The sequence below is a fragment of the Ambystoma mexicanum genome, chromosome 4p, assembly GCF_040938575.1.
Source record: "Ambystoma mexicanum isolate Mex_15411 chromosome 4p, UKY_AmexF1_1, whole genome shotgun sequence".
Taxonomy (NCBI): Eukaryota; Metazoa; Chordata; class Amphibia; order Caudata; family Ambystomatidae; genus Ambystoma; species Ambystoma mexicanum.
In genome coordinates, this window is record NC_090927.1 from 447,315,324 (window position 1) to 447,342,158 (window position 26,835).

A 26,835-nucleotide genomic window follows, 5' to 3' on the forward strand; every position below is an offset into this window, starting at 1 on the left:
TTGCAGACAAGGCAGACACTTAACTGGCATGCTAACAATGATACAATGACTTGCATCTAAAAATCCTGCCCCTGAACAATCTGATTCCTTGGGCACAATGATACAAATACCAGACCAGTGCCCAGGAAAACGAGCCAGCAAGAACAGAAAGCAATAGAGGGAAAAGAGTGGGGATATTTAATCTATACTGGACCCCAATCGCATTTAATGACGCAACCTTTTTAGACAGCATCTTCATGGACATGGACGAAGCTTCTGCCAAATACAACAACTTCGAATTCATATTATGTGGCGATTTAAACATCCAATTATATGATCCAAAAGGCCACCGATTGGAGCCGACACTTCTAACTAGCAGAGCTACTAAATGGTCTAAAGAAACATCGACGAGACATTTTGTGCTGACTGGCAAAGCACTAACAAAAGAAGGTGAACTAATACCCATCTGGTCCAACAGAAAGTCCTCAGGCATAATAGACAGCTGGAATCGAAAACTGCATGATCAGAACTGGAAAAATCGCTACACCAAACAGCAACCACCATCAGTTAAGTATTTCATGGGATGAAATTACAACGAAAACAAAGAACCAGTCATTGCCACAGCTTGAACTAGTCAATGGAACGTACAGACTTTGAATAAAACAACATCAAATAAGCCAACTCGTCGATAACTTCAGGAACACTGACAGAAAAGAAATGTCGAAACTGAACTATGAGTGGCTCCTTCGTCCATTTCAATAATGTGCGTAACAACAAGATGGAGTACCCATCCCACGTAAGCACTGCTTTAACATACAAATCAACGAGAAAAAGAAAACTCAGAAAAAAAGTTTGCGACCTAACCAAACAGAACACCACAGAGAGCAGACAGCAAATTAAACGGAACAATACTACAAAAATTGGATAACATCCATGAAAAGTACACTAATCCAAAATGATGCGGAAAACATGCTAGCAGCTGTCAAAAATAGAAACTCCAGAGATCTATGGTCCCTGCTGAATCCCATTTCAAAGACCAAAGAGAAACTGATTTAGGACGTCCCTGAACTGAAGTGGATTACATACTTCACAAATCTATGCAAGGAAAGGAGCCATAATACCATTAAGAATACACCAACTACATCTAAGAAATGGAATCTAACCTGGAGCTAAGATGACCTCTTGGAATCAATTACTAAACTGAATGCCTCTCGGCCCCCGGGACCAGATGGCCTTTCCAACGCAACCATAAAAGCGGCCCCAGTAGAGTGGAAAAACGTCTTTGTCCAAATATGTCGAAACCAAACGAATGCCCAACACCTGGAGGATGCCAACACTGATCCCAATCTACAAGCAAGGCGACAGAAAGGACCTGGCCAACTATAGACCGATCGCCTTGCTGGACCCTTTGGGAAAGCTGTTTGCCTCCTACTTGTTGAAACAACTGTCATCCTGGGAAAAGACCAACAACAGACAGGCCACCAGACAACCTGGATTTATCCAGAAAGTTAACACTAACATCAATCTTTACCTCCTAAACCTGGTTAAGCATGAAGCCATCAAGAACAAAACCCAAGTCTGTGTAGCATTCGTCAACTTGCAGCTAACCTTTGACGCGGTAGACAGACATGCTTTGGCACAAACTATCTCATTGGAACTGCCGATCTGACATGTTTGAGCCAATACAACGATTCAAATCAAGATGTCAAATGAAGGAGTAACAATGAGACCGATAAAGGCCTGGAATGGATTAAAGCAAGGATGTCCCTTAGCTGCCACTCTCTTCAACCTGTACACGTCTTGACTATGAAGAAGAAACACACTCAACAAGAACAAACCCACCAAAACGCCTGCAGCCCCAGTGCCGGTGATGATGTATGCAGATGACATCGTATTACTTGATAAAACCGCCAAAGCACTACAAGGCAGTGTGATGATGATAGAAAAATAGACGAAGGAAAATGAAATTAGAATGAATAGTGCAAAAAACAAAATCATGTTGCTAACAAAATCTATAAATAACAAAGAAAAATTGCCATCTATCATAGTGGGAGGAAAGCTCCTCTCAGTTGTGAAATCCATAATATCTTGGGTTATGATTAATCAATCACATGACGAAAAAGGGTGGAACGAAGTCCTCGAAGCAAAGACAAAATCACGTGCCTGACAAGGGAGATATCTGCATTCCAAATTTGGAAAATATTCACTTAAACTGATTGTTGCATTTTACAGACAAAAGGTAGTCCCATCCTGAGCTACAGTAGCGAAGCAATGCTTAAACAACAACTTTTTCTTTGTGGCAAAAATATGAAGCAACATTCTGGAAGAAAGTTTTGGCCCTACCTCTGGTCTTCCCCTTGCCAAGAATTTGCTTCGAACTTGCATTAAAATCCATACAGTCCAAAGTCCTGTGGAACCAACTGGACCTATACTGAAAAGTGAGGAAAAAATTCCAGCCGTGGATATATTGAGAGACATGTGCAATTCCACAAACGTGAGAGCATTGAAGGCTTGGAAGAACGAGATCGAAATGAAAATGGCGAGAGAAGATATATCAACAGAAATGTTGATCCTATGTCCACAATACGCCAAATGAAAGACCAAGGCAACGATTGGATAAAGACCATACAGCAAAAAGCAACATACAAGTGCAACCTGAACTGTGACATAGAGACAAGACCTATTAATCCACTCCCAGATGACTTGAAAATATTTCCGAATCAACCAATTTGCGACACATTCCTGAAACTCTGCCTAAATGTACTCCCGACAAGAGCTCCAAGTGATTACGAAAAAGATACCACTGTCAAAACACTGCCGCTTCCGCGATTAGATAGGAGTAACGGAAACGCTATACCATTTGTTGATGGAGTGCTTAGCGTTGAAAATAGAAGAGAAACCTATTCCGGGGCTTCTTTGGGATATTGGAGAAACAGATGGCACCTGAGGAAAGATGGGCACAGATCTTGCTAGGAAAAGATAACTAACTGATTTTTACCATTGTACAATTCTGGAACAGCTTACAGAAGATGGGTACGAATAATTGAACGAACAGTAACTGATAACGGCCAGAGGAGGTAACTGGAGCAAAACAATTACTCAAGAATGTATGCACGATAAATAAGGATACAAATGAAAAGTTTGTGATCAAACTATAACATTTTAATAAAAAGAAATAAAAGAAAATAACAAGGTCTTCTTGTGCACTGATCCAAACATCTTGACCAAGGTGGGTCCCTCCAATCCATTTGAATTAGGAAATCTGCCTGCCGGTGTTCTTTCTGAACCCTCAGTCGGAGGCAGAAAGAGCTTTGCACTCCTTGGACCTCAAGAGAGTCCTCAAGTTCTCTCTCTCTCGGGCAGAACCCTTAAGCAAGACTGAGGCATTGTTAATCACTTTTGAGGGCACGTCTACAGGCAACAAGGCTTCCAAAGCTTCAATCGCCCGTTGGATGGTCCAGGCCATTTCAGAGGCATATACAGCCATGGGATAACCGGTTCCTGGGGGGATTCATGCCCATGCAGTCAGAGCTAAAGGTCACAGCCTTCGTGTTTCAGAGACATGCTCCTTGGGATGTCATCAGTAAGGCGGCTACTTGGGCCATTCTGTCAGGGTTCTGCAAGCACTATTCCCTGGAAACCAGCTCCAGGCGTGAAGCAGAGTTTGGTCAGGCAGTCTTGAAGAACCTTTTTGCTTCGTCTTGGATATGAGGTAGGTTGTCACTGCTCCACCCTATGGTCTTGTTCGGTGAAATCACCCACAAGGATGGAGGAAAGGGAACGGAATGTATGAGTAGTTAAAGTTACTCACCGTAGTGACTAGACCACTCATATTCCTTGGTCCCCTTTCCTCCATACGTCCCACCCACCTTCCCCCGCTTGTTTGCCAGGGGCTAAAATATTCAGTGTAGCCAGGTTTTAAAGCACCCGATGTGTTGAAAGGGCACTGAGGTGAGGCGCCGGAGGGCAGGGTCTCAGGGGGGTGCTCCTACGCACTGGGCGGCAACCCAGCGCGCTTTACTGAATTTAAAGGGGAAGCTCAATTCTTTGTGGTCAAAGGTTCCGATACTCTTTCCATGTTGGGGGACGCCCACAATGATGGAGGAAAGGGGACTAAGGACTATGCGTACCCTAGTCACTACGGTAGGTAACTTTAATTTCTCCAACCCTCTTTTTACTTGGAGAAGTCTTTGCCAACCACCATAATGCCAGTACGTTAGCCACTACTGTGAGTAACTTAGAATTTTTATCAAGTTTAGTTTTGATAGAATCCATGCATCCAAAAGTAGAAGATTGCTTGATCCATATGAACAGAGAATTGGGTTTGTGGAAGACATTGCTAAACATGTTCTACATGCTTTGGTTCCTAATTTCAAGTTCTTGCTTCCAACTTCTTACAAAGTTCTGTCCCTCCTAACTCTTAGCCCATGATTGTCTATTGAATCTATACAGATCAACGTGAGGAAAAATCTGGAATCCGTATCAAGGCAACTAGAACGAGAGAAAGCTCTTCTCCAACACAAGAATGCAGAATATCAAAGGAAAGCTGAGAATGAGGCGGACAAAAAGCGCAACCTTGAAAATGATGGTAAGTGTTGAAACGTGTACATAATCAAACTGCGGCAATCAATAGCAAAATGACTGTTTGTATGCAACACATTCTTCGTACCAGTGCAGGTCTTGCAAAATGTGGATGAATTGTTTTGCTGTGCATGAATTTTCAACTGAAGGTGTTTTTTTCATTGTAGTTAACAGCTTGAAAGATCAGCTCGACGATCTTAAAAAAAGAAATCATAATTCCCAAATATCCAATGAGAAAATCAATCAACTGCAGAGACAGGTAAGCACTTTCATGCAATATTTGGAAATCAAATCCAGCTGCAAATGATGGAGGGCATCTCAATAGCAATTTCAACTATTAATTCCCTGCTAGGGCTAGATGCATCACCTTCCGTTTGTTTGTGGGGATCAAGCATGAAGTGCCCTATTAGTACAATAAAAACAAATCTTATTAACTATTGAATGTTGTACTTGAATTTGCCACAACATGTTTCAGTGGATTCCTGCTTTGTCTTTTGCTGCTCTGGGTTAGATGAGGGGAACTAAATAAACTGAAAGTGTGAACGCCAACCACCAAATTCTGGCGCAAAAAGCCTCTAGGCTTCATTTAACAGATGTTGCTAAGCTACTGGAGCCTGTTATTTCACTGTAACTGGGTACAATTGTCACTTAAGAGTGTTTTTGTCAGTGCCCAGTTGCTCAAGGGATTCTATCTCGTGTAAATGCTTACAGTAACGTAATCCTACAACAACTGGAAATGTATTTCCTTTTATGTGCAATGCTTTGCTAATAGTATTTAGAATGTTACATCATTCCTTTTGATCTCAGAATATGTTAGCAGAACTTTGTAATGCAATAGCCAGCGCGTTCCTACTAAATTCTTGATTGATGCACTTTAGCACCAGAGCTCATGTTGCAACATTCCTTGCCCAGTTGGGTGTGCATGTGTATGGTCATGTGCTCTACTGACCTCTGGAAGCAGCTTTCTCCCTACACCTCAGACATATTTGTTCTGCTGCTTAAGGTCAGTTTTGAAAAGATTTTCCTTTTACTGAACACTGTCCCAATATAGTATCAGAAGTTAGCTCAAGAGATGTTAGTCTTGCATTTGGCAGCTTTCAAAAGCTGAGGTGCTCTACCTCCAGTGCCTGGATCTAAATCACCTTTGTCGCACCCTGCCACACCCTTTTGTTTCGACACCAACCTGGCAGATTTTTGCAGCTTTCAATCTCCATTTTTGCCTATGACGCTTATATAGAGATTCTTCATCAGAAAACACACGATGCCTGCAAATTCTCATTTGAGTGCTACCTCTATTCATTCAACTCCTTCTACCCACTAACTCAATGCTTGCTGTTACTTTCCTTCTTGAAGGAGAACGTCTTTCGGGAGGTTTGTTTCATCAGAGACCTCCTCTCAGATCATAGACTGCTGTCGCCTTCTCTTTGCTGGCGTTTCTCTCCTTGCGTTTCCTTGCACTGTCCCAGTGCTTGAATGTGGGACCGGACAACCAATGCCTCGGTATTGGCAATGGTCGCTGCGTTTGTTAGGAAGTTTTAGACAAGTTACTGTCTGTGCCAACTTGGAAAAGCCCACCTTAGTTGACAGGGTTGTAACCCTTTGTTTTAGCCTGAACTACCCAAAGGTTTGGTGGCAATGGCTGGGCAGCCCGACTCAGTCTGGGAGGGAGAAGGGCTGTCGCGAGGCACACAGTACTTCGTGTTTCCTTAAACTAATTGTATACTCTGACACACTAGCAGTTAAATAAACATAGTAATTTATCTTTATACATAAAGCTGAGTGTATGTATGTGGGTGGGTGTGTGTATGTTTGTCCGGCTATACAAATCCACAGTGTTGAACCCACGTCTACCAAATTTTGCATGGATTCCTCATTTGACTGGGGCAAGATTGTACTCGGTTTGGATGCAAAAAATGTACTCCGTAGACACCCTCATTTACTGATGCTCTCCCCGTTTCACTACAGTAGGTACTAGAAGGAGGCAACATTCCGAAAAATGTCAAATCTGGGAAATGGCAAAGTTACGGTTTACGTAAGTTTACTTCACGTGAAAAGGGCACAATCAATCAATCTTTCTTGGATAGTTTATCAAATGTGCTGGAGCCATTAAGTGATTGAAACATGCCTCCCAAAAAATAAACATCACTTGAAAAAGCTCCAACTGATTCAAAGCAAAAATCAATATCAAGAGCTTCTGAAACACCACAACAAACAGCTGCACGACTTGCCGACCAGAGGAGAAGAGCAACTTTCTCCAGGGCAAATGAGATGCCAGACCAAATTGAAGCACGACTTGCTGACAAGAGGACAAGAGCACAAGAGCAACATCCTCCACGGCACAATACAATGTGTTGCTCAAATGGGAAAGTCAAACTAACTCCTTTCTGCCCTCTTCTTGATCCTTTAGGAAGATTTATGTTGGGGACCACACCTACATCGAAACATTTCTTGGAAAACATCAGAAAGAAATCTTTACTCCAACCTCCAAACGAAGAGCCAAAATGTCTACAAATCTACTTAATGGGCAAGACAACAAATGAGGCAAAGCAGAGCTGTTCCAACATTGCTGATGTTCGCCAAGACGTTGTTTTGGACTTGCAACAATTTCTTCATGAAAACAATGCCTATGTTCACCTTTTTAAGACCGCACTGGAACAAATGCCAACAGATGATTACAAAGTTGTGATCAGAGCAGACAAAACCCCAAGGGGGGGGGAACATGAAAGAAGGTACAATGCTCCTACCATTGATGAAGTTGCCATTTTTATGGTAGGTGATGGATTTGAACACTGCAACATTGTCTTTCAGAAATTAAACAACAATCTTCAAAGAGTTGCAGAAACACATCGACCATATGATGCCCTCCAGTATCCCATCATATTTTGGGAAGGCGAAGATGGCTATTACGTTGGCATGCCACAGACCGATCCAATTACAGGCAACCCTCTTGCAGAAAAAAGGTCTCTGAAATGGACTTCTATGCTCACAGAATCATGACACGAGTTGGAGTGGAGAATCATATTCTCAAATGTCACCAGCTTTTCCATCCGTTCATTGTTGACATGTATGCCAAGATTGAAAGTGAAAGCTTGCTCTACATACGCCTCAAATTTAAAAAAGCTGCGTGTTGATGCCTACATTCACCTCAAAGATGCCATTGCCAATGATGTCAATCCCAATCACTTGGGCAAAATAGTTATTTTGCCAGCAACCTTCACGGGCAACCCAAGACACATGCATGAGTACGCCCAAGATGCTATGACATATATCGGGAACTATGGACGCCATGACCTTTTCATCCCCTTCACTTGAAATCCTCTTTGGCCAGAAATCCTAATAAATCCTCGGCCTGGACAGTTGGCAGTTGATCGTCACAATGTGGTTGCACGAGTTTTCAAAAGAAAACTGGCTAAATTGATGGACGTCATCACAAAATGCAGAGCCTTTGTGGACACTCGGTGCTGAATGTACTCCATTGAGTGGCAAAAGAGAAGCCTTCCCCATGCCCACAACCTATTTTGGCTTAAAGAAAAAAATCAGACCAACAGAAATTGAACAAGTCATCTCTGCAGACCTACTGATCCCTGAAGAAGACCCCCTGCTCTTTGACAACATTACCAAGAACATGCTTCATGGCCCATGTGGAACTCTGAACAAGAATTCTCCCTGCATGGTTGATGGAAAGTATTCCAAAAAGTACCCATATGACCTGATCCAAGAAACTGACTGGAGATAATGGCTACCCATTGTACAGATGACGAAAACATGAAGATGGTGGTTTCATGGCAAATATCAAAATGTGTGTTGGAACATCCTATCGGGAGATTGAGATTGACAACAAATTGGTGGTTCCTTATACACCTCTGCTGTCCAAAATGTTTCAATCTCATATCCATGTGGAATCTTGCCAATTGGTCAGATTAATCAAGTACATCTGCAAGTATGTTAACAAGGGCAGTGGCCAAGCAGTTTTTGAGTTTCAAAAAAGTGGAGAAAATTTGGATGAGGTTAGCACATTTCAAATGGGGAGGTACATAATGATAGGATATGATAGGTTATTTTAACGTGTTTACTACCCAGAGGTTTCTAAGGGAGGACCCGGGAATCAAACCTGTGGTGCTCGGTGTCGTCTTGCATCCTCCCGAGAAAGCAGCCATGAGGCAGTTTGGAGGATTGTTAGCTTTCCCATTCATGAATGCTTTCCTGCAGTTGCTCATCTTAGTGTCCACCTAGAGAATGGACAAAGAATTGAATTCAATCAAGACAACTTGCGCCAGCAATTTGAGAACCCACCAAAGACGACCTTAACTGCTTTCTTTGAACTTTGCCAGATTGATCTTTTTGCAACTACCATTCTGTACAGCGAAATTCCTCGGTACTAATCATGGAATCCATCTCAAAAAGCATTTCAACGTTGCAAGCAAGTAGCAGATGTTGAAGGCTACCCTGGAGGGAAATCTACTGATGCTTTCGGTTGTGTCTACACAGTACATCCATCAAATGCTGAGTGCTGCTTTTTGAGAATGCTACTTCATTTCATCAGAGGACCCACATTTACTGATTTGAAAACAACCAATGGTCAGGTGTGTGAAACCTTCAGAGAGGCTTGCAGAGAAGGGGAGTGCTCGAAAATGACCAACATTGGGACATGGCTATGGAGGAAGCAACTGCCATCCACTTGCCAGCCTGTGTGAGACATCTCTTTTGCATTCTGCTGACCACATGTGCCATTTCAAATCCACTCTCTGTGGGAAAAATGCAAAGACCACCTCAGGGAGGACATCCTTTTGCAACTCAGAAAACAAAACCCACCACTGCAAATCGATTTCTCTGAAGTAATCTTCAACAAGGCACTCATTCTTATGTAAGACATTCTACTCAATGTCCGTAAAAGATCTTCGCCAACTTGGACTACCAGCTCCACTGAGAGGAGTCAACAATCTCCTTTCCAGAAAAATTCTAGGTGAGACAAATTACAACACTAACACCTTGGAAGCAAATGTGGCCACAAATGAACCACACTTGGTAACAGACCATAGAACAGCCTATTTTGAAGTCATAAAATGCCATACAAGCCAAGAAAAGTGGCATTTTCTTTCTTGATGCCCCTGGAGGAACTGGGAAGACCTTGCTCTTAAACTTGCTACTGCAAAGGTTTGCCAGCAAAAAGGGATTGCTTTGGCCGTAGCTTCCTCTGATATTGCTGCCACACTGCTGCTAGGTGGCCGAACAGCCCATTCAATATTCAAATTGCCTCTAAACTTAGCTCACGGAGCAGAGCCAGTTTGCAACATCGTGATCAGGACAAGCCAAAGTACTTCAACAGTGCTGTGTCATTGTTTGGGATGAGGGCACCATGTCATACAAGGAGGCTTTTGAAGCACTGGACATGACACTGAAAGGCTTATGAGAAAACCAGTTATTGATGGGAGGAGTGTTTTTTTTTAGCAGGTGGCTTTCGCAAGACTCTGCCTGTTATTCCAAGGTCAACACCTGCTGATTACCTTAATGCTTGCTTGAAAGCATCCTGTCTTGGGAGATTTGTCTGGAAAATGTCTCTAACCACTAAAAGGCGAGTTCACCTGTTGTGAGATGTTACAAGTGGCCAATTAACTCAACAGCTGCTTCTTTTGGGTAAGGGCAAATCTCCATCTGACCCTGAAACAGGACTTATCACTCACCTTTGCAACATCCTGAAGTCCATTGAAGAACTGAAATCAAGTTTTTTCCCAAACATCCAGCTGTACTTTCAAAACCACAAATGGCTGTGTGAGCGAGCAATCCTTTCTCCCAAAAATGTCAATCATTGCTCAAATACAAAACTCGCTACCTGGAGATGCCATGTGCTACTAGTCAATTGACAGTCACCGAAGCAGCTCACGCTGTCTTTTACCCAACAGAATTTTTGAATTCATTAGCGCCACCAGGTATCCCATCCCAAAAACCTGCTCTTGAATATCGGGGCACCATCATGCTCCTTGGAACTTGGACACACCAAAGCTGTGCATTGGCACTCTGCATCAAAAACCTCTTTCCTCACATCATTGAAGTCACCACTCTGAGAAAATTTTCAAAGGGAGAAGACTTATTCATACCAAGAATTCCTCTAATCCCAACTGACTGACAATTTGACTTCAAATCTCTGCAATTCCCAGTACGACTTGCCTTAACAATGCCAATCAACAAAGCCCAAGGACACTCACTGAAGGTTGCTGGAATCAATTTGGAGGCCCAATGCTTTGCTCACTGACAACTTTGTTGCTTGCTCCAGAGTTGGAACACAAAATAATCTGTCCATCTTTTCTCCAGTTGGAAAAACCCAAAACATTGTCTACCAAAAGGCACTTCTGCAACAAATTTCAATTCAAGTTTCTGTGAGGTATGTGTATATATATATATATTTCTGAGGCTTGTGGAATCTGCTTAGATCACATGCTGTGCATAGGCCGACATCTAGTGGAAGCTGCGGAGTATTACAGTTTGTTTTTCGAAAGTCGAAAATGGGCGTCGACACAGGTGTGCCAGTAATACTATCCCTAGTGTGACGTCCACTGTACCCAAGATCCCTCACGCGTGTAGGATCCTCAGATTGTTTTTTTCCGCCATACTGGTCGGAAGCATCTTGCGGAGTTCCCTGGCCTTAGCCATACTTTTGCTGTTATTATAATTTTAATTCTTATTCATTCCCTTCCCCACCCCAACGTCGACCCTCAACCTCGACGACGGCTGGAGAAGTCATCGACCGTCGACTGCTGCACGACGGATCTGGGCCTCGGTAGGCCGCTGGCCTCGGCCCGGGCCTAGTAGGCCGCTGGCCTCGGCCCTTACAAGTAGGGAGAGTGGGGGGTGGTACATACTCTTCACTCTTGATATATAGTTACATTTATATATATTCCTACACTTAGCAGCCCGCTGCCTTAAGGTGCGTATGGAGGGTACCCCTTTTCAATTCTGCCCCAAGTGCAATCGCAAATACCCTTGGGTCGACAGGCACGCCACGTGCAATCTCTGCTTGCCGAGGGATCACCCCGAAGCGAACTGCAGAGCGTGTAGTAGGTTTAAACCTAAGACACTTAAGGACCGTTCGACAAAGCGTTGGGCCCACCACGCCAGGCAGGAGGCCATGGCAGCGGAGGGCGCCTTCAGCGATGGCAGCGACGCCGTACTTTCGGACGGCGAGGGCATTACGGCGTCGAAAGACAGCCGACGAGCGCAGGTCCCCGACCTCGGAAGGTCGTCCGGCAGGGCGGCTATGGGGAAGACCCCCGGCGACGCAAGCGCTACACACCTAACACACACTAAACACACTAAGACCAACCGGACCTCGACGACGTCGACTTCCCGGAAAGAGGCACAAAAAGAACGGTCCGACTCGGTGTCCTCTGGGCGCTCTCGATCGAGATCGCCTCACGACGCAAGGCAATCATCCACTCTTGCCAAGAGTGCCTCGCTACACACACTAACGGAAGTTCGATCGTCGGGAGACGAAGACGACTTCCACCCCCAGGCCGCGCTCCAAGATACCGAGACCGCGGTTAACATCAGTGAGGCCCCACGCCCGAAGCACACAGATACCTCTCCAGACCCTCGACGCCAGGCGTCGAGAGTCTCTGGGGCCCCCAAGGGACAGGGAAAACATTTTTCCACGCACGGAGAAGGGGGGAAACAGCGGAAAGCACAGCCTTCCACCCCTGTAAAGCCTAAGCAGACAAGCAAACACAAGTCTACCCTTGAAAATAAATCACCTGCTAAAGTAATACCCTGTTCCAGGGAATGGTCCAGTGAGGACATAGACAGGGTTATGTCTAGGATGTCTTCCTTGGCTGATTTTTATGATAAGAACCCAGAACACTTTCTTTCATATAACCCTCAAGGGGCCACACCCTCAGGCTCCTCCGATCCTATCCCGCTAAGTAAAGAGCCCCGGGTCGAAAGACCTGAACCCTTCAAGGTTCAGCCTTACTCCACTCCATATTCTACTCCACTCCCCAGTTATCAGGGACAAGTTTTCCCTGAAGAGGACCAGGAGTTTGCATTTATGGAAGAACAAACCGGGACAGATTACTATGCAGAGGATGAGGACCTGGAGGAGGGAGAAGATGAGCAGGAAATTTACAGAGTAGATTCCCCAGTACAAAGCGAAGCCCCAGTTACTGACTCTCCAGTTGATAACCAGCCCCTCCTTAACGAGGTTCTCGCTCGAGCAGCGGAACACTTCCACATCGACACCCACGGTGTACAGGAGGAAAGGGACTTCGCGGAGGAGTTTGTAGGAGAGAGAAGACCGGTCGCTCAGACCATCCCTATCCTCAAATCCATCCAACGAAGAATAGATCCTTCCCTGGTGAATCCTAACCTCACCAGAGCTGTCAACCCCAGAATTGAAAAGATTTTCCGGGCAGCCCAGTCTGACCCTCTGTATATAAAGGGACATCTTAAACCAGATTCCCTAGTGGTGACCAACACTAGAAAGAGGGCTGGCACGCCCTTATCTTCATCAGAAGCTCCTCCCGACAAGGAGAGCAAAAAACTTTACGGGTTTGGCAGAAAGGTAGCCTCAACGTCCGCCTACCAAGCAAGGATTGCGAATTCCACCACCCTGTTGGCTAGTTACAATTGCCATCAATGGGAAGAAGTCGCGGCGCTCATTGCCTCTGCTCCAGAACCGCTAAAGGGCCAGCTGGCTCGGATCTCGGCAGAGACATGCGTGGTTACGGCAGTCGGGATTCAAGAAAGAAACCCAGGCTTCTTTAATAGACATACTCAGAAAGGATTGACCTTCCCTTCGGAAGAGAGAATTCGGAATATACTTCTGCAAATTCCGCATTATCAGTCAGGTCAACAGATAACAGTACGCAAAGCTATGCGGTTACTGGGCATGATGGCGTCATGCATTTACCTGGTCCCCCACGCGCGTCTGCGCATGCGTCCCATGCAGGAATGGTTGGCGAAACAGTGGTCTCAGGCAAGTGGTCATTGGGACGATCTAGTGGTCGTTTCGCCAACACTCGTACAGAGCCTACACTGGTGGACAAGAGAGAATCTCGCAAAGGGGAAACCCTTTTACGATCCCGAAGTACAAGCCGTGGTGACTACAGATGCATGCCTGACTGGGTGGGGAGCTCACCATCTCCACCACACAGCTCAGGGTCTCTGGTCTCACTCAGTAGCCAAGAACCACATCAATCTGCTAGAGCTTCTGGCAGTATTCCGAGCGCTAAGGGCGTTCGAGCCCCATCTACTGAACTTGTCGGTGCAGATCAGGACGGACAGCACGACAGCCATGTTCTATCTGAACAAGCAAGGGGGGACTCGTTCGCCAAATCTGTCCAAGCTTGCCCAGAAAATATGGATATGGGCACTCAGACGGAACATCTTCCTGTCATCGCAACATGTTCCAGGGGAGCTCAATTCCCTAGCGGATGCTCTAAGCAGAAACTCCCTCCCGGAAGAACACGAATGGGTCCTTCACAGAGACGTAGTAGAAGATCTCTTCTCTCAGTGGGGTTTCCCCACTATAGACCTATTCGCCACAAGCGAAAACAAACAATGCCCAGGATTTGCATCCAGGTTCCCCCAGCCGGACTCCCAAGGGAATGCCCTGTGGATGAACTGGTCAGGGATGTTTGCGTACGCTTTTCCACCAACTCCTCTCATCAGGAAGGTGGTGTACAAGATGAACAAGGAATCTATGACGCTCATCCTAGTTGCTCCCATGTGGGCGAGACAACCATGGTTTCCACACCTACGCAGGATGGCGGTGTGCGAACCCATCAGACTCCCAGCCTGGTACAACCTACTGTCCCAGCAACAGGGTCAAACAGTGCATCAGGAACCCAACTCTATGAACCTAGCAGCATGGCTCCTGAAGTCATAGAGTTTGGACATCTCAAATTACCACAGAGGTGTATGGACATTCTAAAGGAGTCCAGGAAACCAAATACAAGGCACTGTTACTTTGATAAGTGGAAAAGATTCGTTATCTGGTGCCAGAATAAACAAATCAACCCGGTTGATTGCACTCCTTCCAACGTTGTGACATACATGCTCCACCTGCTGGATGCAGGGTTGGTTTTTAACTCGCTGAAAGTACACCTGGCAGCCCTCTCGGCTTACACCACATCCCATAACAAGGTCTCGTGGTGGAAAGTACCAGTGGTTAAAGCCTTCATGGAAGGAGTAAAGAGACTTCACCCTCCTATTTCGAACCCACCGCCAGGATGGGACCTCAACGTGGTGCTAGCTAAGCTCATGGGACCCCCATTCGAACCCATGCATAAAAGTAGTCTCAAACACCTGACTTATAAAACGGCCTTCTTAGTAGCCATTACCTCCATAAGAAGGGTCAGTGAAATTCAGGCTCTGTCAGTGCAGGATCCTTTCTTTACTATCCACAAGGACAAACTGGTTTTACGCACACACCCTAGGTTCTCACCTAAATTCATATCCAAGTTCCATGTAAACCAGTCCATCGAGCTTCCGGCTTTCTTCCAGAACCCGCAAAGCTCGGCTGAGGTGAAACTACACACCCTAGATGTGCGTAGGGCGGTCCTATACTATGTAAATAAAACCAGACCGCTAAGGAAAACAGATCAACTGTTTGTCTCCGTAGCTACAGGCAGAGAGGGGGATCGCGTCTCTAAGGGCGCTATCTCGAAGTGGATTATCAACTGTATACAGCTGTGTTACTCTCTTTCTGACAAGACTCTGCCTTTTACGCCAAGGGCCCACTCTACTAGAGGCATTGGTGCCACTCTGGCTTTCATTGCAAATGTTCCCCTCGACACCATTTGCAAAGCGGCTACTTGGAGCTCTATTCACACTTTTACTCAGCATTACTGCATTGACACTCATTCCAAGACAGATACACAAGTGGGACAAGCGGTTCTAAGACACCTGTTTGCTCATGACCCTTCTCACATCCCACCTCCTTCTTCTGGTACTGCTCGCTAATCTATGCACAGCATGTGATCTAAGCAGATTCCACAAGCCTCAGAAGGGATACATTACTCACCGTAATCGTATTTCTGATGCTTGTATCTGCTTAGATTCACATGCGACCCACCCTTCCTCCCCTCCGAGAGAAGGCGCATGATTGCTTGTAGTCTTACCTTTTCTGTCTATCTGCTTGGATTATCTGTACTCACGCTACTCCTCATGCTTCCTCATGTCAGAAAAAATACAATCTGAGGATCCTACACGCGTGAGGGATCTTGGGTACAGTGGACGTCACACTAGGGATAGTATTACTGGCACACCTGTGTCGACGCCCATTTTCGACTTTCGAAAAACAAACTGTAATACTCCGCAGCTTCCACTAGATGTCGGCCTATGCACAGCATGTGAATCTAAGCAGATACAAGCATCAGAAATACGATTACGGTGAGTAATGTATCCCATATATATATATATATATATTTTTTTTTTCTTCAAAATGCAGTGTGTGGCTTTGAGTGTGCAGTCTACTACAGTCTGTGCATGGCTACCATGGCGCCAGATCCCGTAAACCCAGCGGCTTCCGAAAACTAACATGAAATTGCGGGTACAGAAGGTCGCCTCCTTCGAAGTGCGCGCCCTCGCTTACCTTCAAACAAACAATCACACAATCGACCTCCCTTGAAATCATCATCAACAGAGGCGAAGACTTATCGCACACCCCCGTAGCGCAAACTTCCTCTGGACTGGTCGAAAGCAGGTGTTTGCACCCTGTGAGGCCCCCCACCCTCAAGCACCCAAGGATCGCCGGCTTTGAGGGGGGCAAAGAACTTTCACCTTCGGGTGCAAATCTCGCTTTACTCCCTCCTCCCCATTCGTCTTTGCCGCGGACATCCTTCCACATCTCCGGCCCCCGATGGCCTACGGAGGGAGGGCCGAGGACCATGAGCAGGGGGGGGGGTCAGTCATGTTGGAGGTGAGCACCGGCGAGATCTTTGAGGCTCCCCCTGCTGACTAACAGAGGTCGGAGCAGGGATGCTGGGGCAAAGCCACACCCCCCCCTCGCTACTCTGCATCCATCCAAATCACCAGTCGATACTCTACAAAAGGAAATCATCTATTGAGGAGAAAAACATTGAGGAACCTAACACAAACATGGACATTCATTTTGACCCAAACCCAGATACAAACTATCGCCCAACTCCATCCGGGACCGCCTTCAAAAGGATTACTTTATCCAGTTGGGGTACTCTCCCCACCACAAGTAGTCTTTAAAGTGCAGGAACAGTTTACCATAAATGGGCCAGATGCCCCAGACTTTCAGCGTGCAGACACCCCTAACTTCACGAACCTTGCAATCAAAAAACCGTCGCTAGAGTGAGACAGCTTCACCCGAAAAGGGAAAAAGCGCCATCCAAAACTGAACGGAAAAACAAAACCAAACCAACAGAAAAAAGTGATCACAGCCCAGATGGCAACATCAAAAAAAACCTGAGCAAAAACAAACAAAAATCTTGGAAACCGTAATCAACCAAACCATCAGTGGCAAGTTTAGTAACTGATTTCTTTAACGCCTTTGCACCACAACCACAGCACCGGCAAGTAGACCTCACTGACGCAGAAATCTTAGAGGCCGTTATGACTTGCCAACCCCCACAAAAGGCCAGAAAAAGGGATTCGGCGCCAGAACCGCCACCTAAGGAACACAAAGCACCCAAGGCGCACAAAGACTTACAAAGAACATCTCCACGTCTGCCGGCGCCAAAGACCAAATCCTCGAGTCAACCCCCCCCCCCCCCCCCAACAACTCGGGCCCTAGTCATCAGGGCCACATAATCATCAACACCAGCTATTCACTATGCTCCGGTGGAAAGGGGGGGACCAACAGGCCCTAACGACCCCCGACCTGTATGCACAGCAAAGGGGAAATAAAACTCTTATCCCCACCAACAAGTTACAAGAAAACCAGGCGTTCCAGATGACACACACTGAGCAACCACCACCTATACCATTCCCTGGTCCTCAAGAAATGACCACGGCCAAAGAGACTCCAACGGCGCAGACGCCCAGAGAAACCAACCAAGAAATCCAGCCAACCATCTACAAAAACCGGCCTTCAAACATGCACTTCCTGGCGGATGAGCTATGCGATCTAACAAATAGAAAGCTGACCTTGGATCAGGACCGGCGCGGTTATCTAGATTTCACAAACGGCCCCAGAGATCGAAGGCTGCTCAACGAAAGCCACTTAAAGACTCCATTGTCAAAGAGATTCCCAACAAATTGGAACACCAAATGAGCCACCGTCAAAAAATAAACCTGAACATTTTATCCATCATGTCGGCTGTAACAATTGCCCTGGCGCCGTTCACTAAACTTTATGAATCAATAAATGAGAATCTAAAAGATCACACCACCATACAAGCGATGATGCATACAAAATGTATCTTCTAGCAGGTTACATCACCGCCCTAGACGAACGTCTAAAGACGACCAACACCGACTGTGGTAACCGCCAGGATGTCGCCCACCTCCAAGCTCAAGAATTAACCTCCGCTGGCTCAAAACCTGAAGCCGGGCCATCCCCACAACTTGTAGCTCCATTACCTACCCCAGACCCTCGGCACGCACCCTTGGAAGAAAACATCAGGGTTGACCAACTGGAAGTCATCCACATCACTGATGATCTTCCTCTCAGAACTTTACACCATAAACCAAAACCGGAGGAAAAAGACCGAGCTTACTCAACATTCACCATATCTAAAGAAGCCAACACTGAAAACCTGATCCAAGGAAACGAGAAAGCAGAAAACAAACACTCAACAAAAAAACGATTCCTCGACCCGTGGACTGGGTCCAACCCTCGTCCTCCATCTGGACAAGTCAAAGGGGAACCAAACCTCACCCAAAACAACAGAAGATTTCCTCGCTGTGGATCACTTGATGAACATTTCTCAATACATTGACATCGACCACCCAACCACGCCATCAGGACAGGAGCACGACGACCAAGGGGCCCAAATCGCAGCTACGCCTGAGAAACCCTCTCATCAGGCGCAATCTTTAATTAGCGAAGACCAGGCATCCCCCCCCCTTTCAGTACCCTGGAGGAGCGAAGAAAAAGTTACATCAGGACCGAAAAAGGAAATCACCAATCATCTCCCGGGCTCGGACAGTATCCTTTTCAACTAGGCCGCATCCATCACCTTCGACTCGCAGAAAGACGGAAACTCGCCCCCAGAACTCACACCGGAAGAGCGAGGCACGCGGCATTGACCGCAGTCTGAAGGGAAATCCTAACGCAGAAAATCTACAACACCAACAGAAGCATTAAAAATCCCAAGCTGAGAAGTACCACAAGACGACAAGGAAATTGAAAAAGTCCTCTTTAAAACTGGAACAGCATTTCCGAAAACAGGGACGACATCCTCAATAGAAGCGGCACACTCGCCCTGTTTGTTTTTATCCCAGGCCTTCGACGGATCAAGTCTGATGACTTGAAGATCGCATACCACTCGCATCAAAGAGCTAAAGCATATTTATACATTTCCTCAACTCGTGTGAAAATGGAAATAATACGAGCGACGGATGACCTAGTAACCCTGGGCTACATATTGACCGACCAAAGCCTGGAATCTCAAAACAACTACCGAAATAGTGCCCGGGGACAAAGCACCATCCACATTGAGACTCAAATATAATCATGGAAAAGCGCCTGCTAGTCCAGATAGAAGAAATGAATGAGACTACTCAAACAACAAAAGGAAAAACCCCAAAAATCCAATAGGACACATCAAATGTAACCCCAAATCGTCGTCGGTCCGAAGCGCGAAGGAAAGAAACATCACCCCAGAGGATAGCGCCAAGCCCAGAGCAAAACATACCTCTAACAACGCAAACAAAAAAGACTCGGCCAATCTACAAGAGCCTAGACCTTTCGTTAGATCGATCTCCGAAAAAGAAAGGCCTCTGCCAAAGCCACAAACGAGAGAAAAACTCCAGGGCCTTTTGTCTTGGCTCCCAAAGGCGCTGACTCAAACTAGAAAATAGCAACTCGCAGGTCGGCGAACAAGGGTCGACGACGACTCGATAGCCGACCAAAATCCAACTTTGCTATGCCTTTGCTCATGGAACACCCAAGGCCACCTTCACTTGACGTCACCGGGAGACGCCAACCTGGCCGCTTTCGATATCATCTGTCTCCAGGAGACATGGCTACGCAAGAACCATACTAAAGATCAAGGACACTCTATCAAACCTATCAATCCTGCCAGTCCTTATAGACTGGGCAGAGTCTCCAGAATCCAGGGCATCCCAAATAGCAATTGTAAATACATACTGGAATCCCGTGGCCATAGACCAAAACACCTATTTGTCTATGATGGAAAAATCCATAGACAACATTCAATCTATCTATCAGGTGTTCTTCATCATAATCTGTGGAGACCTGAATGCTCTATGCCACGATTCTATTAACAAAACGGGAGCCACAACAAACCTCTCTCCGGCCTCTAAAAGAGGACAACATTGGTTGAAATGAATGGCATCAAGAAAAATGCTAAACCTCGACATCCTCTTCCCAAAAAAGGATTGCTTTCCCACTTGGGAAGAAGGAACTCTTCAAGCCACGATAGACTATATCTTCGTCTCGTGACCATTTTTGGCAAAGGCAAGAGACTTCAAAGTCCATAAAACAAAAGACAGTGGGCCTCATTAGGACCCTGGCGGAGAGGGTATTACGCCAGCGTAGTGCATGGCGTACCTCTCCGCCATACTACGAGTTCCCGTAGCGCCATGGAGGTTTTCTCCGCCTGGTTTTACCAGCCGGAGAAAACCATGGCGCTACGGGACCTCGTTGTTAATTACGCCACCGTATTTTACGGTGGCGTAATTAACTCCTTCCCCACTCCCATTATACCCTATGGGGCAAAAATGGGAATGGGGAAGGGCAGAATGGGGATTGGGGATTTACCGCTCCGCCGAGGTCGGAATGGGGCGGTAAATCCGCCAACCCCCATGGCGCTATCGGCGGCTTTCCGCCATGCTTCGCGGTGCATTTAGCACCGCGAAATCCGCCTGGGTCGTAATGAGGCCCAGTGATCACAACCAGTTAACAGTATCTTGGCAAAACCGTTTCAACCAACCAATCCCAAACAACCTAGGGGTTGAACCAAACAATCGGGGAAACCGTCTGAAATTAACAGCTGATTCAGTCAGAAAACTGACCCAAAGGTATGCCCTCGGAGGGTGTCCAGAAAATAAAGAAAAACCTGACTATGTACCTCTACTAGTCCAGTACATTGTGAAAAATAAAACAACTTCTTACTCTTTCGACGCCCACAAACACACATATGACGAGCAGCTGGTAGCAAAACGACGAGAATTACGCAGAATGAAAAGAAGGCTAGGGAAATCTTCGCCAAAAAAAGAAAAAGTACTGGCTGCCATAAAAACATAACGGAATTGGGCCAAAGACCATCGGCTCCAATTATACCAGCAGGACTCGGAAAATATGTTAAAGGCAATATGTGGGAAGAAAGCAAGGGAGTTCTGGTCTCTGTTAAAATCATCAATGCCATCAAATAAAAACTCGATCCTGAACTGTATGGGCGAACAAAATTGCATCAACCACTTCAGCGCTCTCTTTAAATCGCCATCCGACCTTAAAACCAGCCCAAGGACAACCAACGACATCGACTGGCTTCCACTGGACGACCAGGAGGAAATCTTAGACTCAAAAAGCTCAAAAACTCCCGTGCGGCGGGCCCGGACAGGATAAACAACATAGACTTGGGGAAAAAAAACCTGTAGAATGGGCAACCCTCATTAAGAAAATCTTTGAGAGATGCGCTTCTCAGAAATCTATTCCGGCCCTCTTCGACAAAAGCAACCAGTGTCCTGATTTACAAGAAAGGCGACATCTCCGACCCATCAAATTTCCGCCCCATAGCCCTCTTAGACTGTATTGGGAAAGTCTTTGGGAGCTTTCTATTGAAAATATTTCAAGCCTGGGCAAAAACAGTGCCTTGCAACGACATCTTCCAAACGGGTTTAAAAAAAAACGTCGGCACAACAGCTAACATCCTAACAATCAGCACCCTAAAAAGTAAGGTACTCGAGGGCAAACCACACATTTTTGTGGCCTTTATAGATGTATAGATCTCTCTCAGGCCTTCGACCTAGTCGCCAGGTCTCACCTGGAAATAACTGGAGGGGTGGAGTTGCCCACAAGAGATCCTACAGCCAATAAAAGCTCTACACTTGGACACCACCCTCAGGGTGCGACTCTCACAACTAGGAAACCTTTCGGTAGAAATACCAACCGGACAAGGGGTGAAACAAGGTTTCCCCCTAGCCCCAGCACTGTTCCTGGCATAAATCGGTGACTATGGGGAAACCGAAGACCTAAATCGAACGTTTCCACCGCCTCCTTTTGTACGCGGATGACCTCATTTTATTCGACCAGACCCAGATTGGGCTTCAGAGGCAGTTAAACAACCTAATGCTCTATACTACAGAAAACAATCTGAAAATTAATAAAGAAAAAACTAAAATTGTGATTCTGGAAGAGGGGTCAAAAAGATCTGAAAAGCACAAATGGTTTCTAGAGGACACCGAGATTGAAAAAGTAAAGGAGTTGAAATACCTTGGAGTAACAATTGACAGCTCGAAACAAGAAAACTCCATGCAAGAAAACCTTCAAAACAAAATAAAAAAGTTGGCAGCCCAAGGAAGGGCGATAGACATGAAATTCGGAAAATTCTCAGCAATCCCGGTAATCGAATTTTACAAGAAGAAAGTCGTCCCCTCAATCACCTATGGTGCGGAGGCTATGCCTTTGATACCCAAATCAGTCTGGCCAAAACTAGAAGGCCAGTTTTGGAAGACCGTTATTTCTTTACCTAAATCTATGGCCATTGCAGCAATATGGCGAGAATTTAGTCGTCTATCTCTTATGGTGACAGTCAACATCAACTCCTTACTCCTATACCGAAAATGCATCACCTTAGGAAGTCAAGAAATCTATTGTCTGGTAAACAAAATGCAAGCAGAAAAGGTTGTAATGTTATCGGCATGGAAAAATGACAAGGCCTTACTACTGACAGTCGCCTGCTCTGAAGAAGAGCTCATTACCAACCCAGTCAGAGTGACTAAGAAACTGAAAGACCTAGACTGGATATTAACGCAAGACACAGCAGCAAAAAGCAAACTGCTCCACCAACTGCCCCAAATGTTTTGTAAACTAAACGAGCCAATGAGAATTCCCTAGCAGGACGGCTCGTAACTCTCTGCTAAGGGTGAGGTTAAATTTACTGGACACGAATGAAATCAGAAAGATCAGAGGATTCTCGGAAACAGGTAAAGTGTCGTCTATGTGACTCAGAAACCGAAAAAATCTGACACCTGCTCCTGTCCTGCCACAAAAACCAACAACTAAGATCTACGTATCTCAACCACCTGGTAGTTGAAGAACGTTGGTGGGACGAAGAAAAATGGTGGCACAGATTGATTGGAGGTGATCGAACAACCTGGCTACTAGCCACAGTAGAAATCCTGGAACAGACAATGAAAACGTTAACATGACCAGGTTCACGCCCGAGAAGCTATTTTGTACACAAACACCTTTTGTAAAGTTTCAATTTGAAACACACACAAATAAAAAAATAAAAAATGTAAAAAAACGTTTTTATTTGTGAAATGGGAAAATACAATTTTTACAATAATCTTATCATGCTATTTTTGGCAGTTATTTTCTTTTAATGTGTAAGGCAGGGGGTGAAGCATTACTTGTTCCACCATTGCTTGATCATTTTTTGGAAAAGAGACAGGCAATGTGGGGTACCCCAGCTAGTCTTATATACACAAAGGATTTAGAAATAAGTTATGTAAGTACTAAGCGCACAGTGATATCGCAGTAGTATTAAAACGTAGCACACTTTAAATCCAAATAAAGCAACACAAAAGAGAAACTACTGACACAAATAAGCAAACTTTAGATCAACTATTGCAACTTCAATTAACCCCTGCTTAGCCAATCTTTAAAAGTCCAACCCTATACTAGGCAAGTCTCACAGAGTCAAGGAGGGTACTGGAGATCCAGTGACCAAGACCTGAGGGAGAGGCATAGGTATGAAGGTTTTTGTCAGGTTTGCAGATAACAAACAGCTTGTAATATATAGCCCTATAGGTTGCCCACCCCAATGGGTCTCAGGGTGCCCAGGAGGGGAGGGGTGGAAGTAACAGCTTAATTGCGTCCCTCGCAGAACACATGAACAACGCAGCAAGACCAAGGTAAGTAACTGGGCTCGGGACAGTACCTTTTCAATGAAGAACCTGGTACAGCAGGATGGTCCCCAAAGTGAGGCGACAGTTGTCCCTGGTTAAGAATTCTTGACTTTGGCAGCTGAAGAAGGAACTTTGGAGGGAACAGACCGATGCACTTGACAGTGGGATGGCCAGCAGTGGATCTTTGTGGCACTGGAACATTGTAGCCCTTCAGAGGCTTTGGGTCAGTGATGGTTGTCGTCCGGTAGACTTCTCTTTGGTTCTTGGTACACGACTCAGCTGAGGGGACATCTAGTAGCGGAAGAGAGTCACTGCAGGCCTAGAAGGATGCCCACAAGGTTTCAGCCGGAACCGCGCTTCACAAGACATTGCACCGCAAAATGGCACAGGTCCCAGGGTATTGGGAGTTTGAAGCCCGCTAGGGTCGCAGCTGTTCGTGGGATGGTGCAAAATGCAGGTGGTCTTGAGACTGGTTAGGCCCACTAGTCAGGGTAGGAAGTAGACTTCAAGAGGTCTTCCCCGTTGCTCAGAATTTGGTGTTGGGTCTGCAGCCGTCACTCAGAAGTTGCTGGGACGTCGTCCTACGGATTCCTCTTCTGCTCTTCAGTCCAGTGGTCGACTGAGGTTCAGCCCCAAGACCCTTGCCTTTTATGCAAGAAAACTGGCTGAGCCCACCAATCCACACACAAGCCTTTCATGCAAATCTTGGGGGTGGCTGTGCCAGGGGGACAACCAGCCTCCCAGTTTAAACTGGTTCCAGGCAGCCAAACTGCAGGACAAAGACCGGGGGAGTTTTGGTTACCTCCCCCACTTCCTGTTCTCTCTGGCACTCAGAGAGCATTGTCAGGCTTTCCAAGGGTAGCCTGCCAAAGACAAAAGACCCATCAAGAGCTCCCTCACCCAGGAAGGTAGAAGAAGGCTCAAGTAAGAACAAGTCACCATTAACAGGGCGTAGAAAAGTACTGAGTCCCTTTCATGCAAATTGTGACCCTTGTGTCCCTTACCGCAGCTGCGAAGACAGCCTGCGGTACAAGTCCACAAAAAGTCTTGCAAAAAGGTAAACTGCTGCCAGCCTGTCATATTAACTTGTAACAGTAACTAAGAGTTACTGGAACATTGAGAAAAGGGAGACTGTGTTTCCCCTCAGAACTCCACAGAGGGTGGGGGTGTGCTGATCTCACAAAAGAAAATACAGGTGGGACAGAAGGGTGTCCCCCTGCCCTGGAAACATGAGTCAACCCAGGTAAAATAAAAAGGGAAGCTCAAGGAGCTTCCAGCAACACTGCACAGAAAGTGATGCGTAAAATGTAGATGCCAGAAAACATGGAGGAAAGCATAACTCCATATAAAATTACCAAAAAGAGGTAAAGCAGGGTTCCCAGGCTTGGTGTAAAAGAATGAGTGAATGTGGAAAAAGGTTCCCACTCACTCAGGAGAATCAGTCCAATAGTCCAGCAAAAATACTGGGGGACTTGCAAAGTGGAAATAATTTAGCTCGAGAAGGAAATTCTACCTAACAGCGATGGTTTGTGGACCAGATGTCCATCACGGGTTCTCCTTCGTGATCTTGCCACCACTTTCTTGCAGGCTCCTTCCTTGATTTCTCTCTATGGGTGCGCCGTAGCTCTGGCATCCCGCTATGCAATATCGATCGAGTTTGAAACTCTCAGGCTTCCTGGTTCCCATCTTTCCCAGGTCCTACGCAGCTTGGGAGCGTCCTCTTCTCACTGCCTTCTCTTAGCGGGCACATTAATAAACGTACTTGTCCCAGTGGATTGCATAGATCGATTTAAAGGGACATTTTTCTCTTCAATAAGATAATGCCATCTATTGGATGGTTCCTTGTCCCACTCTTGGTCATTCATATTTTCTGGTATATTTGAGCATCCCATATGGGCCACAGTATGTATAGCTTTAGGGAGTTACTCACAGGAACAGAGTCCTTGTCCCCTAAGGGGGAATATCTCCCTGTGAGGTCCCACTTGCCTCTACCCCTATGCAGTCGTCGCTAACCCCACAGGGGAGAGCTCCCCTTTGGCGGAAACAAAGGAATTCCCTCGATTCGGCACACCATGTAATGTCCACTCGGTGAGTTTCCACCGTTTTTCTTTTTTATAACACATTTTATTGTTTTTAAAAAGTATAACAAAGCAAAAATTGAGCACATCTGTAAAGATGGCAAATTAGTCCCAGGTTTACTCTCAGTAACCACATCGCAAACCTTGCAATATCTCCCGTTACCCCACACCCTCATGCCCACTCAATTAAAAAGCATTTTTCCATTTATGCCATATCTTCTGAAATTTACCATGGCAACCCGTGCATTATACAGTCTCCTTTCGTGTGACATGCAAATGTGTACATCTGCAATCCATTTGCTCTTATCAAGGATTCTCTGGTTTACCCCACATCATAGTTATGTTGCATTTTATCAATAAAATGGCAGTAGACAAAAACAACTTTTCAAACCGACCGAAAGAGGTATCTTCTCATATTCCCAACTGCTTCAATTTAGGGTCGGCGGGTATAAGCACTCTCATAATTGTTGAGCGCCCCTCCAGGGCTTTGTCCCTGAAGTTGCATATCTGGATGCAGCCCTATATTACATGGAAATTAGTCCCATCCGAGGAGTCACATCTCAAACAGCGCAGATGTATCGCCCTCCCACATCGAAACAGTTTGCGGGAATAATATGTCCTATGTAGAATTTTGAGTTGGATTAGTCTAAAACAGGAGAAAATTGCCACTCTGTTGGGTATGTGAGTTTCCCCCATTTACCTGGCTTTTGTTGGCTTTTGAACTACCAGGGATTGTTCCTAAAGAATGTTCCTGCTCAGTTGCCCTAGAGAGTAGGCTTCTGCTAAGAGGTGTAAGGAACTCATGGTGGCAACAGTAAAGACAGACACAAGTGATCACAGTTTAAGGGTGTTTATTAAACTGCATGGGTAGGTTGGATAAATGTCTAATCTAAACCTAAATCTAAGATGGGAGCAAGCTACAACCATCAAATAATAATAAGGAAGTCCTAGTGGCGTATTGTCAAATATAGGGGCC

At 45.7% G+C, this 26,835-nt stretch overlaps 1 protein-coding gene across 3 annotated transcripts in view; it reads left to right on the top strand.

Annotated features, from left to right (window-relative positions):
• The window catches only part of ROCK2 (Rho associated coiled-coil containing protein kinase 2), a 1,440,935-nt gene that overhangs the window by 1,014,216 nt on the left and 399,884 nt on the right, over positions 1-26,835 (top strand). For all 3 annotated transcript variants that reach the window (XM_069605961.1, XM_069605962.1, XM_069605963.1), the window contains exons 13-14: positions 4,432-4,567; positions 4,728-4,819. In XM_069605961.1, the coding sequence (XP_069462062.1) occupies positions 4,432-4,567; positions 4,728-4,819 (228 nt within the window). The remainder of the gene's footprint in view (positions 1-4,431; positions 4,568-4,727; positions 4,820-26,835) is intronic.